Genomic DNA, 16,940 nt, shown 5'->3' on the forward strand with positions numbered 1-16,940 from the left:
GTTAACACGTCATCCATTCTATCTTTGGCCCTCAAGGACTTGGCTGCTCTTGTGGCGAACGGCACAGTCACCAGTAAGCCTCCAGTCACGCTGCGGCTGGTCATCCCAGCCAGCCAGTGCGGTTCCCTCATAGGCAAGGGCGGCTCCAAAATCAAAGAGATCAGAGAGGTGAGTGCTTTTCCATATCCCCATATCTTTCTTTCCTCCTCTCCAGGACGTCCATGTTAGGACTGCTTGCTCTGTTGCATATTTCATGGCTTTGGATGCCAGTAAAAGCCCATTTATTTTACATTTATGGTCTCTGGGCTGTCTTGATGGTATGAGGTAATGGTGAATGGTCTGTCATGCTAAATTTGGAGTGTTCTGTAATGCACTTGTAGGGGGTGTGGGGAAGGGGAAGGTTGTTGGAGTTGGGGGAATGTCAAGTGCTTTAAACTAATCAAAGCAAGAAAGTAAGTTTTGAAACAGGGTGTGTTTGGTGGGTTGTTGCAAGCTTTCAAGTTAGCAGAACCAAGTAAACACAGTGCATTTCAATGTCTTAGCCCAGCCCTTTTGCTTCAGGGAGTTTGGTTAAGCAGCTCTTGGGTTCAAGGGTTTTTCCACCGTGGTTTTGATTTTAAATGTACGTATATTTGGTGGTTTTAACCTAGGAATGCTTTAGTGACTTAATTGCTAGAAGTTATCTAAATCTGATGAACTCTTTGGAGACATCTTCAAAAAGAAAGATCTAACTGCAGTAAAGTTAAAGGGATAGTTCACCACAAAATGAAAATTATGTCATTAATTACTCACCCTCGTGTCATTCCAAACCCGTAAGACCTTTCCAAGAGTTTTCTGACCCTGCATAGACAGCAACGCAACTATAAGAAAGGTAGTAAGGACATTACGAAAATAGTCCACTTGACATCAGTGGTTCAACCGTAATGTTATGAAGCTACGAGAATACTTTTTAAAAATAATAACTTTATTCAACAATTTTTTCTCTTCCACACTTTCATGACAGTACCATGATGGATACCCTTTCTGGGCCTTGAACTAGTAGTTGTGTTGCTGTCTATGCAGGCTCAGAAAGCTCTCAGATTTCATCAAAAATATTGTAATTTGTGTTCCGAAGATGAACGAAGGTCTTACGGGTTTGGAACAACATGATGGAGTAATTAATGACAGAGTTTTCCTTTGTGGGTTAACTATCCCGTTAAAAGAGAACAACATTTCCATTTCCAGAACAACAATTTATGGATAATCTACTCACCCCCTTGTCATCCAAGATGTTCATGTCTTTCTTTCTTCAGCCGTAATATGTTTTTTGAAGAAAACATTTCAGGATTTTTCTCCATATAATGGACTGATATGGTGCCCCAAGTTTGAACTTCCAAAATGCAGTTTAAACGCAGCTTCAAACGATCCCAAATGTGGTTATAAATGATCCCAGCCGAGGAAGTCTTATCTAGCGAATCGATCTGTTATTTTCATAAGAATAATACAATTTATATACTTTTTAATGTCAAACGCTCGTCTTGTCTTGTCTTCTCGACCTCAGTTTTCTTCCGGTTCATCTCATGTTCTCCCTCAACTTCAAAATCGTCCTATATCGCTGTTTTACCTTTTTTGTTAAGGGTGTTTGATCTTCTTTGCATGTTCACTTTTCAAAGACTAGGTTGGAACTTCTGCAGCGATGTAGGATGATTTTGAAATGATTTTTGAAGTTGAGGGAGAAAATACAATCTGAGTTTTTCGACATACCCTAACTGTCTTGAGTCAGAATACACAGAGTTCAGGGAGAGCAAGACAAGACAAGCATTTGACAATAAAAAGTATTTAAATTGTACTTTTTTAATGAAAATAACTGATCTTTTTGCTTGATAAGACCCTTCTTTCTCAGCTGGGATCGTTTACAACTGCATTTGGGATTGTTTGAAGCTGCATTTAAACTGCATTTTGGAAGTTCAAACTTGGGGCACCATATCAGTCCATTATATGGAGAAAAATCCTTAAATGTTTTCCTCAAAAAACACCATTTCTTCACAACTGAAGAAATAAAGACATGAACATCTTGGATGACAGGGGAGTGAGTACATTATCTGTAAATTGTTGTTCTGGAAGTGGACTTCTCCTTTAAGGTTTGGGTTAGTCCTCAGGGTTGTTCTTGGAGGACCAACAACTTACCAAACTCCAACCCTAAATAAAGACACCTCAACTTTAACATGCTATTCAAGGCCTAACCTGTCAGATAGGTGTGTGGGAGCTAAACTCCGCATGAAGCTGGCTCTCCAGAAGCAGGATTAGTCAGACCTGACCTAGGTAAAACAGTGTACTAATGATCTGTTCTTCCATCGTGTGGCAGAAAACAGGGGCTCAGGTACAGGTGGCGGGAGATCTGCTGCCTAACTCCACAGAGAGAGGTGTGACGATATCTGGCAGTCAGGACGCCATCATCCAGTGTGTCAAGCTCATCTGCACTGTAATACTGGAGGTAATTTGACTCCGAGCAAATCCATTTGGCTTCATTAACACGAGGTTTTTATGCATGCGCTGGCCTTGAAAAACTGGTGGATGACTATTGTGTGATAGTCCTAATCTGGTAGACTTCAAAAGCTTCTGTGCTTCAGAGGTTTTGAGTTTTAGTGTTGATAAATGGAAATTATACATTTCTGGAGCCTAAACAGATATTTTTATTGCTTTTTGCAACTGTCAGATACTTTTCCCAAAGATACTTGATCTAACAAACTGCATGTTAAAAATCATTACTGTAATGATTAGTGAATGTGGTCTCTCAGCTCTCCCACAGCGTGAAATGCATTTCCTCTCAAATGGTTTTCTCTGCACATAAATGCTTCAGAAAACAAACTTTTTTTGTTCTGAATGCATACTGCTCGTTCTGTTTAATTTTTAAAGGACCAGATGAGGGGCAGATTGTTGATGGTTACACTGCCCAATTTAGGATTTCTCAGCTGTCTGTCTGCTCCAGGATGCAGATTATGCAAAGTCACCCAATGAATATTTAAAACAATTCTTTTTTGTTTGGTTGAGCAATTGTGGGGGATACGCTTCAGTGGGTTTTCATCACTTTGGCCTTATCCTGACCTCTTAATCAAATTACTGCATATAAGCACATACAGTCATTTGCTGGTGAACTTTCATAAAAGATGTCCTTTAGGCCCAAATGACACCTTGTATTGGGCTAACAGGCCAAGAGTGATTTCCAAATCATTTTTGAAGTTAAAACGTAGGTTTGAACAACAGTGCAATGATGCTGCCCAAAGAAAACATACTCAGGCATTACAAGTTTTCCATCTGAGGATGGAATCATGAGCAAGCATTAATAGCATTCTGAAATAATTTGGCCAAATGACTTCCTGTGAGAGGATAATGGTATGCTTTTAAGCGATCCAATGAAGAGCCAATCGATAAATGTTGCATTTGTGCGCCATGTCAGCATTTCCAGTCATTAAGATAATATGACCAAATGACTTTGCAAATGCCTTAGGTAAGAGCAACCTTGATTTGTTCCAAGATGCTTTAGCGTAGTTGGTGAATGAGCCGAGAATAATAGTCAAAGTTTAATACTGAGGGTGAATCCGTAAAGTTCTAGGTTTGAAATTAATAATTGCTGTTTTATGTTTGCAGTCTCCTCCAAAGGGTGCTACAATTCCGTACCGCCCCACTCCTGCTCCAGGCGCGGTGCTCCTTGCTGGAAATCAGGTAAAAATGCACATCAAATTGGCAAAACGCAGTTCTTTTATCAGCGATACAAAGCGTCCCACTTCCTTATAAAATTCACAACACTTAAAGGTGCACTACAAATGAACAAAAATTAATTTTTGAGAAAGTACATCATCAAATTGGTGTTTGAAACTGTCTCTTGTCCTTACCCAAATTCCTAACAGATCATCTAATAATACTAACCTATAATTTGAGCTGTCGAGTTGGATTTTGCGGGAATTGTCAGTTTTGTGTGGTCATGTCCATATGTTGTAACTTATTTGAAGAGTTTGGTTCCAAAACGTGATAAACAAAGTTCCTGCCAAAATCAGGATTGTATCTGGTCGGTATTGAAAAGTCAATTTTTATTTTAACGCAAAATACGATATCCACCGTGTTATTCTGTTATGTTTTCTCCCTATCTTTTCAAACCGTGACAAACACCAGTCTCCCTTCTCTGCAGAATGTGATACATCCGCTCAACCAATCACAGCGCACCATTCCACGGACTGTAAACAGTAAAGGCGGTGCTTTAAATACACCACGCATCCTAGTTTTCCTCATCTACTTTATACTTTGTGATCAACATATAAACAAACAAACAAACAAACAAACAAAAAATTTGATGGCATTGATGATCCTGTCGTGGGGAAGAAACATAAGCCATCAAAATCGAATCATTTATGTGAGGAGATCAAGAAGATGAGGTGCTTTATTGCATATGCATGATTTATTGCATTGTGAAAAAAAAAAAAAAAAACATGTCATGGACAGGGCTCTGTGCGACTGACCCGATCAGCATATTTGTGTTTCTGCTGAGAGGGGCTTCAAAGGTTTCTATGCGTTTTTGCAGTGTTGAGTAATGTATCACAGACATATCTGATGAATCCATTAATAAAGTGTAGACAGAGTGTAAATAAGAGATAAATAGGAGATTCATTGCGCAGTGTAGAGAGCTTTGTTAATTAAAATGCAACTTTATGAGATTGCGATAAACTAAGATGAGTGACGGGTTTTAATGATTTTTAAGGGAGTTTGTAAATGAGATATTGATTTAATACAACAGTTAAATAAACAAGAAGTTAGTATATTAAGTGACTTGCACTGTCTGACTGTAACACTATTGCCTGATTTTGCTCTATTTCGTCATCAAATTTGGTCACAACTGAGCCGCTTCGCATCTCCATTCAAACACAGCTGAGTTTTGTTTATGAACGAAAGTACGTTTTTAAACTAATCTAGTGAGTCAATGATTCAATTTCTCATTCATAAAGTCACTTGCTTTATTCAACAGGTTGAATCAGCTGTTCAAACGAATCAGATGAATGATTCCGTAATCAAATCAGTGACTTGCTGCCACCTACTGGCAGTTTAGTTTAATTTTAAAGTAAATTTTTTTATAGTTATTTAAATGATTTAATATTTCTATATTTAAAATTTTATATTTAAAACATTGATCTCAACATGAATTTATGAATTTGATTGCACGCATGCCACCTCTGAGCCTCATTAAACATGAAAATACACCTACAAGCCACTTTTGTGTTCATCTGCGCCACCTCTGTAGTACAAATTAATTTTATTAACACTGATTTCATTTGATTGGTAACTTGTTCTTATTCTGTTGTTTTAATTAGACATTTTAAAAAGCTTATTTGGCATAAAAGATGACATATTTTTAATCAAGTTAGAAAAATGCCATTACAAAGGTAAAAACAAAATTCCCCTTTAATTCAATTTAAGGAGTCAAATAAATAACAAGTGCTCCCAAAAAGAAAAGTAAGTGAAGTGCCCAGATGGATTTATTGCATTTTGGGAAATAAGTCAGTTTTTATAATGAATCTTTGGATTAGAATTTTTATTGTTATTATAACCTAAAGTTGCTATGTGACAGTTTGAAACAGAAAACAGTGGTCTTCATCTTGCCACTTTCCTGGTAAAGAAAACACATTTTTACTCAAATTAATCAAAATGGATTTATAACGTTTTGGAACCAAACTCTTCATTTATTTTAAAACTATTGATTTCAATGAGTCAACACACCTCTGCAAGTAACTTGAAGTTTTAAGATTCAACCACTTGAAGACCAAATATCCCATAGTGCACCTTTATTTAAAGGGATAGTTCACCCAAAAATGATAATTCTGTCATTAATTACTCACCCTCATGTCGTTCCAAACCTGTATGATTTTCGTTCATCTTCAGAACACAAATTGAGATATTTTTGATGAAATCTGAGAGCTTTTCGACCTTGCATAGACGGCAAAACAACTACCACTTTCAAGGCCCAGAAAGCTGTTAAGGACATTATTAAAATAGTCGTTATTTTTGTTTTCTTTGCTCACAAAAAGTGTTCTCATAGTTTCATAAAATTAAGGTTAAAACGCTGATGTCACATGGACTATTTTTGCAATGTTCTTACTACCTTTTTGTTCCTTAAACGTGGTAGTTGCGTTGCTGTCTATTCAGGGTCAGAAAACTCTTGGATTTCATCCAAAATATCTTAATTTGTGTTCTGAAGATGAACAAAGATCTTACAGGTTTGGAACAACATGTACGTGAGTAATTAATGACAGAATTTTCATTTTTGAGTGAACTATCCCTAAGTGTTAAAGGAATAGTTGACTCAAAAAAATGTAGTTTTAAACCTGGATGACTTTATCATTCTGTGGAAAGTCTGAATATCCCGGCCACTCTTTTTAAAGCAATGAAAGTGAATGAGTTGTCATATCACAATATGGCAAAACATTCACAAAAGTGGTCCACAAATAGTCTATTATATTCCAAGTCAAATAATGACAGATTTTCATTTTCGGGTGAACTATTCCTTCAAGGCCTTGTTCACACTGCACACAAATCTGATTTGTTTTTCAAATCCAGTCTTCAGGACTGGCTGTCCAAAGTGACATTTTGCAAGGGATGAAATTGGAATCCATTTGTTCAGACAGTATAGTCAATGTCTGGTACAGCTACATTGATTGTGACAGTCATGACGTAGGTGTCATCACGATGCCAAGAGCGTTGTTTCTTTTACAGCTTAAATTAGCACGTTGTCATTGTGGATGTCTATTATGGCTTCTCACCATGGTACTAAACTTACAGGGATTACAGTATTGAACTGTAAGTATTTAATGTAGTTAAACCAGGTTTGGATTTTTTTGCAGATCAGTCTAGAAGAAAAACAAAAGCCTGTGTGAACAAGGTTTAATTGTCTCAAATATAAGTAATTAGTCCTGGGATCAAGCAGATCCAATTAACATTGGCAAAAACTCAAACCCCACCTGTATGGTGCATGCACTGAAAATGCTTAATATTCAGTTGACTTAATATAGTAGTGTTTTATAAAGCACCACACAGCTGACAGCATGCTGCCTCTGTTTCCTTTAATTAAAATGAGTCTGTCCAGTAGTGAAGGGTAGTGGACAGTCTGTGTTTACTAAATATTTCTTGTTTGTTTAGTGTTCTCATGTATGTCATGGACTGAAATCATGTATACAAGTATTGCAAACATGTATAAACACATCCAAGGCTAAGTTCTATTTGTTAGGTTAAATTTATAAATCTGTCATGCAGCTAATATAATCCCAGATAGCACACGCACGTCTGCAAGATGTCTGTTAAGGATCTCTTGATCTGGAAAGCATCTGCTGTGTACAAACGTCTGACAGACGTCTGTAAGACATTAGTTTTACATACATTCTAAATCATAAACATCTTAAAGACATCTAACAGACGTCTATCTGACATCTGATAGGAAACGTCCAATAGACTTATTGATACTTACCCTGATAGCACACATACATCCCAGAGACGTCTATTTGACGTCTGCATTTACATCTGCAAGACATAGTTTGCTCATCTGCAAAATCTACACGTACGTCTACAAGATGTCTGTTAAAGATCTCTTGATCTGGAAAGCATCTGCTGTGTACAAACGTCTGGCAGACGTCTGTAAGACATCAGTTTTACATACATTCTAAATCATAAACATCTTAAAGACATCCAATAGACGTCTATTTGACATCTGATAGGAAACGTCCAACAGACGTATTGATACTTACCCTGATAGCACACGTACGTCTCAGAGACGTCTATTTGACGTCTCCATTTACATCTGCAAGACATAGTTTGCTCATCTGCAAAACGTCTATTGGACGTTTCCTATCAGATGTCAAATAGACGTCTGTTAGATGTCTTTAAGATGTTTATGACTTCCAATGTATGTAAAACTGACATCTTACAGATGTCTGCCAGATGTTTGTACACAGCAGATGCTTTTCAGATCAAGAGATCTTTAGCAGACATCTTGCAGACATACGTGTGCTGTCTGGGTATAGCCTCAATAGACCTTATTCAGTGAGAATGGCATGTTTAATTTGACGCAAACAAAAATGAGATTCCGAGATAAATGTATAATCAAAACCTGAAACACAGTTTCCCAGTTTTGTTGGAAGATATATTTTCAGCGACTAAATTCGTAAAACCATTCTTACTTAGGTTGTCAGATTTAATGGCTTTTGAACAAACTGTGCTTCCATCCTTCATAGCCTTGTTGTCGTCGGCATCAAATGAAGTATGCCATCTACCCTGACTAAGGTCTATTGTTTCGCTCTTTAATCTATCGTTTGCGCCGTTACTCACTTAACATAATTCTCTAACACGTCTCCAGAAGAGAGTAGAGAGGCCGTTATGTTTATTCATGTTGACACGGCTATTCATTATCAACACTCCTATGCATGAATAACAGTAGCATTAAGATCAATCAGGCTCATGAATATTCCTCACCATTAAAAGTGTTGTGAAGTCATTCGCCAATGGTGTAATTAAGCGCGCACACTTACGATACATCGTCTGTTTGATATATTCACCTGTCTGCCGTGATGAGTAAGATAAATGTCTGATAATTCAATTAATGTTCATTGCTTCATCTTTTTGTTTTTTCATTAACGCTTTTCTGTCTGTATTCAAATCACGCCTAATGGTAATGACAGCAGTAACAGGAAAATTGACATGCGAGATATGCATATTCGTAAGACTAATGACATGCGAATGAAGCCTTGGTTTGTGTCTCTGTCCCCTATTTGCCTTTTTAAGGTTTTCGAAACATCAGAGTTTGCGTCTCACCCGCTTTTCTCAGTGGCTCAGGGAGGGCTGGATCTGCAACAAGTGAGTATCATTTGTCCATGACGGATAATATAGGGAGCCATGCTTCCCACTCTTTCTTTATTTGCCTCTTTCGCCCCTGCATGGAGATGGGAATTCTGTTCCCCTCTGTCATTCCTCTTGCCGCATGTTGCAGCCAGTGTCCTCCCCACTTGAGCAAGGGAGCGAGACTATACAGCAATTACTGTTTTTAGACATGAGATTGTTTTTCCACTTGACGTTCCATTCAGGCATGGCTTTACCCTCGACCCACTGCAATTGTATTGATTTTGCTGAGAATTGAGTTTTGACTTGATTTTGTAAATTTGTACTACAAGGTTTAAATATAGGGTGTCCCCCAAGGCCGTGTCTTTGGCCATCTTATATTTACAAAATTAAAGGTTTAGTAATAAAGAATTTTTAACCCCAAAACACTTTCACTACAATTTCATGTAGCTCTTAGACATACAAATATGAGCTCAAAAAAAATAAAAAAAATGCATGGATGCATCCATACTCGGTGTAAGGAACTGACCAAAATGTAAGTTGATTTTTCATTTTACTCTCTTGAGTTTGTACATTTTTGTAAACTTTACAGGGTGCCCCCCTAGGCTCTGTCTTTGGCCCTAAAAAAAAAAGAAAGTGCACCATATTACAAAATGTATGCATCCTTGGTGTGAGGAACAGACCAAAGTTTAAGTTGATTTTTTATCTGACTCTCTCGTCTAGATTTTATAAATTTATGAAAACTTTACAGGGTCTCCCCCAAGGCTCTGTCTTGGCCCTATTATATTTACAAAATTAAAGGTTTAGTAATAAAGAAACTTTTATTCCAAAACACTTACTTTTTTACATTTTCATGTAGCACTTAGACAAAAACATGAGCTCAAAAAAGTCAAACAAAATGTATGCATCCATACTTGGTGTGAGGAACTGACCAAAATATAAGTTGATTTTTCATCTTACTCTCTTGACTTGAGTTTCTTTACAGGTATTAAATATAGGGTGTCCCCCAAGGCTATATCTTCAGCCTTACTATATTTACAAAATCAAGATTTAATAATAAAGAAATTTTACCCCAAAGCATTTACTTTTCTACTTTTTCATGGAGCTTTTATACAAACTATTATGAGCTCAAAAAAGTAAAACAAAAATGAAGTTGATTTTTCATTTTACTCTCTTGACTTCATTTTGAAATTTTTTGTAAACTTTATAGGTGTTAATTTTAGGGTGTTCCCCTAGGCTGTGTCTTTGGTTCTATTATATTTACAAAATTAAAGATGTATTTATTTATTTATTTATTTATTTATTTATTTTTTACCCCAACACACTGCTTTTCTACTTTTTTATGTAACTCTTATACAAGTACGAGCTTTAAAAAGTAGTAAAAAAAACAGAATACAATTATAAACTTAAATAAAGAAGTAAAACTAAATTGTGCACCATATTACAAAATTTATCCATCCATACTTTGTGTGAGGAACTGGCCAAAATGTTGATTTTCCATCTTACTCTCTTGATTTGTTTTTGTAAACATGTGTGAACATTACAGGTATCCCCCAAGGCTTTGGTCTTGGTCCTATTACATTTACAAAAATAAAGATTTTGTAATAAACACATTTTTACCCCAAGACACTTACTCTTGTACGTTTTCATGTAGCATATAATTATGGGCTAAATACATTGTGTAAGGAACTGATCAAAATTTAAGTTTTTAAGATTTTTCATCTTACTCTCTTGACTTGATTTTGTAAATCTGTTTAAAATTTACAGCTATTAATTATAGTGTGTCCCCCAAGGCTGTGTCTTCGGCCCTATGATATTTACAAAAATAAAGATTTAGTAATAAAGAAGAAGTGTGAGGAACTGACCAAAATTGAAGTTGATTTTTCATATCACTCTCTTTGCAAACAACTTAGCTTTTAATATATAATTTACAGAGCGGGAAAAAAAAGTATCACACTCTTCTCTAACAGTATGAGGTGCTTATCACTGACGTTTGTGTGAGAAACATAAATTCAGGATATTTTAGTTACAGGATACTCTGCTGCTTTGAGAAGTTCATTTGAGGATACTATGATGGTGCGAATGACTGATAATCTCTCGACTTAATGTTCAGGTCTTCTGGGCAGACTGTTATCAGTGTATATGTGCAAGTTTTACTATGAAGATTAACAGGAACAGATGATAGCATCACCCATCCCCCATTCCCAAGTCAGCAGTTAAACTCAATGGTAAAGAATGTTTATCATGGCCTAGAGACACTCAATATCAAGGTCAAGACTGTTAAGTGTGCTTTAAAGGAATATTTCCTCAAAAACGTTACATTTACAAACCTGTATGTTTCCTTTGGTGAAACCCAGTTCCTTGTACAAAATTACTGCATGACTTTAGATGCAGACTAAATTTATGGTCTTTTTTTTTTTTGGAGATTGACATTCCCTGGTCACTGCCTGCTTTGCGCTGTATGGAAAACAACCGCATGAATATTACTGTTTTGAGAGTGAATTAATGCTGAGAGAATTTTCATTTTGGGGTGAACTGTTCCTTTAAGTGTCAGCCGCCTCTGACTAATGCTGATGTGAAGGCTAAAAAGGGGAACCATGTGACCTTCCAATACACACACTCTACCTCGAGAGCTGTAAGGACGAGGTGTCAGGCCCGAGCACTGACATTCTCTTAAACGAGCGGAGATAAATGCTGTCTGCCAAGAGACAGGGGACTGACAACATCACCACGGCTCTCGCTAATGAAGGCACCACGTATGTGTGTGTGTGCATAAGGATTACGCAGCGTTAAGTGGCTCAGCCAGGCGATTAATGCTTTTCTACATTATTTACGAGCGTTTTGAGCTCGGAGAACAGGAAGGAAAGGAATATTAAGAAAATGCCTGAAATGACGGAAGCCCCGCCTCATTTTTTCTACCTTAAGTCCATACCCAGTAGACACACGCCTTTGAAATCAAGAAATAGTTCACCCAAATGAATTTTGCTCATTTCGCTCCTAACATTTTTAAGGGCTATCAGGCTCCAAAAAGTAATGGCCATTAGAGAGGTCCATATGACTTATGCACTATTTCAAGTCTTTTGAAGTCAGAAATATACTAAAATTTATTCTGATGTACATCCAAGTGAAATGAATTATCGGACAAGAAGAAAATGTAGTGCACGCTGATTCTTTGCTGAGATGTGGGTGTTGCATGCAAAAACGGAGGCAGATGAATGCGAGTTTGCATGTGCGGTCCTGCATATAGTTGAGGTCAAAAGTTTACATACACCTTGCAGAATCTGCAAAATGTTAATTATTTTACCAAAATAAAAGGGATCAAACAAAATGCATGATATTTTTTATTTAGTACTGACCTATTTCACATAAAAGATGAGAGCAAATAATAGATTAATTTTAAAAATAACCCCTTCTTCTTAATACGGTGTTGTCACCTGAATTTTTGTTTAGTGATAGTTGTTCATGAGTCCCTTGTTTGTCCTGAACAGTTAAACTGTCTGCTGTTCTTCAGAAAAATCCTTCAGGTCCACAAATTCTTTGGTTTTTCAGCATTTGTGTGTATTTGAACCCTTTCCAATAATGACTGAATGATTTTGAGATCCATCTTTTCACACTGAGGACAACTGAGGGATTCATATGCAACTATTACAGAAGAATTCGTGGGACAAGGATTTTTATGAAGAGCAGCAGGCAGTTTAACTGTTCAGGACAAACAAGGGACTCATGAACAACTCTAACTAAACAAACACAGCTGTGGGTCATTCAGGTAACAACACAGTATTAAGAACCAAGTGTATGTAAACCTGAACAGGGTCATTTTTATAAATTCAACTATTATTTTCTCTTGCGGACTATATGTAAACATCTATGTGAAATATCTTATTCAGGTCAATACTAAATAAAAAATAACATCTTTTTTTATATGATCCCTCTTATTTTGGTAAAATAATTAACATTTTGTAGATTCTGCAAGGTGTATGTAAACTTTTGACTTCAAGTCATTTTTTTGATTTAAACATCACAAGGTCAAAATGTCCTACTGTGAATATGCATTTAGAAAACAGATATAGTGAAGTTTAATTTCATGTCGACTTTAATCTTCTCCTTGGCTTTCAAATCTCATCTGCATTCAAATGACATGTGCGTTGTCAGGTTTGAACTTCACTTGCAGTATTTCCTCACACAAAGCTGTTGTATTATTGTAGTGCACGTCTTAGTTTGCGCTTCTGTCCTTTTTTGAGCTTGACCTTCTAGTTTGCAAACCCCATGGAAGCAAGCAAGCTGTATTTTCAACATTTTAAGCACAAATTGAAAAAGAAAAGGAGGACAAACAATAAAGATAGCAGAACAAACTGGGAGACTATCAGAGACTATCATTGAAGGGTAGGGGTGACAGTCACGTAGCAAATCCCGAGCTCACCTCCGGAGACGAGCTAAATCCGTCCTGACAAAGAAGGGTCATGTTTTCCCCCCTCCAAACAATGTTTGCCTTGAGAGCTGTGACCAATCATTTTCATTAACTTGGCTACCAGAGACACAAACTAGGGTTGCTCCTCAACATGGACTGCCATTTCTGCATCACTGATCTTTTTATTTTATTTTCCATTTTATCCTCCCTCAGTTTCTTTCTCTCTCCGTCTCTCCTCCACGTGTTTAAACTTTTAAACAGGCTTATGCAAGAGAACCTCTGGGAACAGCACGCAGCGTTCTCTGTAGCTTTTGCGTCTGGCTATTTGGCTTCTCATTCTCTTTGATGCAGAAGCCTTGGTTCAGAGATCTTCTGGTTTCACATCTGTCCCCTTTAGAACGTCTTTGAATTATAAAGGTGAGAGGTGGTCTAGTGGGGGTAGAGACCCCCTAGTTTTGACCTAACCAGTGGACAGGTGCTCAAATAGCTTCTAAAATCAGCCAACGGACCAGAAGAGACCAGCAAACAACTCTAGGCCTGTATGTTTATATCTTGTATAGATATATACCAATAATTACATATGAATTCGCGTTCATAATTTAGCAACTCCATTTATTTTTGTAGGAAATATTGGGTTGCAGTGTTCAAACTTCTATCACTTGTTTCTGTTTCTTCACTTGATTTTGGATCCTACAGAAGATGCGTAACAGCGCCCCCTAACGTATAAAGGTCCTTGCACACCGAGTCCGAAATTTTCGCATGTGTATTTTCAGATGCAAAAAACGCAGAAAATTTAACCCAATCCGGGCAAAAGTTTTGGAGGCAGCGTGTAAACATGAGTGGCACAACGTGAGGTTGTATTTGTTTTTTAGCATGTGAAAATTTTGGACTTAGTGTGCAAGGAACTTAACAGCAAAACATGGATTGTCCGAGAATTACGTCAATGCCGGGGAAAGAGTTAATTAGCTATTATGAAAAGCTTAAAAAAGCATGATTGAATATGTTCTAAGTGTATCTAGCAATTTTAACATTCGTGACTATTTCTTTTTCAGGCTTATACTGTACAAAACCAATACGGCATTCCACACTCAGAGGTAAGAAGCTTTAGAGAGAATTTCTGAAATTCATCTTCATGCTGCATAACTTCCATTAGCTTTTTGTGAAGTAAATGAACTTGTTTTACACTTGTGAATGAACTGTACGGTTCAGTTCTCAGCTATGTCTTCTGATAAGAGTAATAAAACCCTTTCATATAAATAAAATGACATTTCCGTTCTTCTCTTTTATCTCAGTTGGCCAAGTTGCACCAGTTGTCCATGCAGCAGGGTCTTGCCCCCATAGCTCAACCCACGGCCACCCCAGTTCTGCCTGGTATGTTTTGCCAAACCGACTCTCTTTGAAGAAGATAATGGTTGGGATGGAGGCAGATCACACAAATTATGGGTTATACAGTGACTTAGACTGTAATCAACTTGTTGGTAGCACAAGCAGGATTCCCCTTTTTAATGGTTCACAGGAATCAGTGATATGGTAGAGGTGAACTATGTTTTTAAAGACTAGGTTCTTTTTCCACTTGGTTAAGTTTACTTCTAATCAGTCTAAACTTCTTATAGAGAGAACTCAAGTGCGAAAACACCTTATATTTACCCAGAAGCGCAAGTCTGCTTTAGCAGCGCTAAATCGCTGCGTACAGAGAGAGTGGATGTGACACAATTCCACCTGAGAACTCAAGCTTAAGTACATGGATTCAGACAGACCTCCCAAAGACCCAGAGGCCACCCAGGTTCAAGGCAATACACCTGAGCTCCATGGAGCATACGGCACATGTAGATTACAGCTGCAAAAACGGGGCCAAGCTTTACAAGGCTCCACACTCAGCTCCCGAGGCTTCTCCGGAGCCATGACAAATGTCCAGCTAAAGAAAAAAGGAGGGACTCTGCTTTTCTTGCTCCCTCACATTTTTTTTCCTTGCACAGAACCAGACGTCCAATTATACAACCACCCCGAGTTATTCAGTGGTGTCTTTCAAGTTATGTGGAGATTCCCAACATTTGCCAAAGGTTTTGTTGTGTAGGCCCTCCAAAGCCAACAGACTGTTGAACATTATGGTAAATAAGCACTTTCGGTGCAAATGTGAGAATCAAAAGCCCCTTTGAGGAATTGAGTGGTCGAAACAAATGTAATAGTTGCCCCCTGCCGCTAAAACTACAAGAGCACATCCTATCATGATATGGCTGGGGAATTCGATTATGTCTGAGGTAAAAAGCTCATCAGTCAAGGCAATGATTCAGTCTATTAAATAGGCCCCTGTTGGGCTGGGAGGCACTGCTGGGTCTAGTTCTCCTGCTGAGACAGGAAGTAGATGGAAATAGAAACAGCCTAGCTTTGTGCCCGTTATTAGCGGTTAGGTGATAACATCCTGCTAACAGAGAGGAGAATGTTTAAAGGAATATTCTGGGTTCAAATTAATCTCTACTAAGCATTTGTGCCATAATGTTGGTCCACAGAAGTTCTGGGTCACAAATAGGCCTATGTTCAAGCTAAGAGGCTCTTTAATGGTAACCTTGTCTAAAGCCCAAAGTGTACATCACATTTTAAGTGCACGCGAAGGACAGCGTACAGAGTGCGTGACGTGAATTTTGCCATCAGAATAGCATGCACATACTGTAAGCGCACCACTCGATTTTTTGGTCGCAAATGCGCATAGAATTTGTTTTGCAGTAAACAGTTGTTCCACAAGGTGGCAACACTGTCCCAGGTCGTTGTTTCACAGTAGAAAATAAAACTAAAGACACCAAACAACAACAAAATAGTGGAGACGGCAACAGCAGCAGATGCTCACATTGACAAGAGCTTGTGAGCGTGAGGGTATAAGATAGCCCCGCTTTGGTTTAAAAGAGTTCAAAAATATTTGTTATCAGTCATAATGGGGGAAAATAGAGCAGACACTGGACACGGATGAAGCTTTCTAGAGCGAATGTGTCGACCGCCCACGTTCGCACACAACATCAAATGGAGTATACTTTGAAAGGCTAAGTTTTCAACAAGGGGTGCCCAAACTCGGTCCTGGAGGTCAAATAAGGGTCCTGCAGAGTTTAGACACACCTAAACCAGCTTATCAAGCTCTTACTAGGCATGCTAGAAACTTCCAGGCAGGTGTGTTGAGGCAAGTTGGAGCTAAACTATGCAGGACATCGGCCCTCCAGGACCAAGTTTGGGCAGCCCTGCTTTTGACTGTACACTTATGCTAGCGTATACATACAAAAACAAGGTATACTTTGGGCTTAAGTGGTTGATCAGTTGGACTAGCTGCTATTGGGATATGAGGGTTCATAGGGTCCAGGTAAACCACCCTAAATAAGCTAATGGGGACTTAGTTGAGCTGGTTAGCCAAGTTCTGAAACAGTTTGACCACTTGAACTGATTGAACATTATTTTTCAGGGTTGCAAGGATAAAGAACCTTTATGATTTACACACCACACAATTTTAAAAGCAATTTTAGGTAGTCTCTCATAAAATTCATGCCATTAGTTGATGCTGATCCAGATTGCGTCTTGGTTTGATGCTGCTGGTTTGGTACAGTTCTTGTCTTTCTGAATAGTGTGAATGCGATAAACATTTGTTTAGGACTGTAACTTTATCACATCAGTGTAGAATTAGCCTGAAGTATTTCACTGTTCT

At 37.9% G+C, this 16,940-nt stretch overlaps 1 protein-coding gene across 5 annotated transcripts in view; it reads left to right on the plus strand.

Moving 5' to 3' along the window:
* Window positions 1-16,940, plus strand: part of pcbp4 (poly(rC) binding protein 4) — a 117,585-nt gene that overhangs the window by 93,523 nt on the left and 7,122 nt on the right. For 3 of the 5 annotated variants that reach the window (XM_051094837.1, XM_051094838.1, XM_051094843.1), the window contains exons 6-11: window positions 37-168; window positions 2,345-2,473; window positions 3,628-3,702; window positions 8,797-8,868; window positions 14,311-14,352; window positions 14,551-14,629. In XM_051094837.1, the coding sequence (XP_050950794.1) occupies window positions 37-168; window positions 2,345-2,473; window positions 3,628-3,702; window positions 8,797-8,868; window positions 14,311-14,352; window positions 14,551-14,629 (529 nt within the window). The remainder of the gene's footprint in view (window positions 1-36; window positions 169-2,344; window positions 2,474-3,627; window positions 3,703-8,796; window positions 8,869-14,310; window positions 14,353-14,550; window positions 14,630-16,940) is intronic. The other 2 variants (XM_051094841.1, XM_051094842.1) reach the window with 1 other exon arrangement.

Source organism: Labeo rohita, chromosome 22, assembly GCF_022985175.1.
Source record: "Labeo rohita strain BAU-BD-2019 chromosome 22, IGBB_LRoh.1.0, whole genome shotgun sequence".
NCBI classification, from domain to species: domain Eukaryota; kingdom Metazoa; phylum Chordata; class Actinopteri; order Cypriniformes; family Cyprinidae; genus Labeo; species Labeo rohita.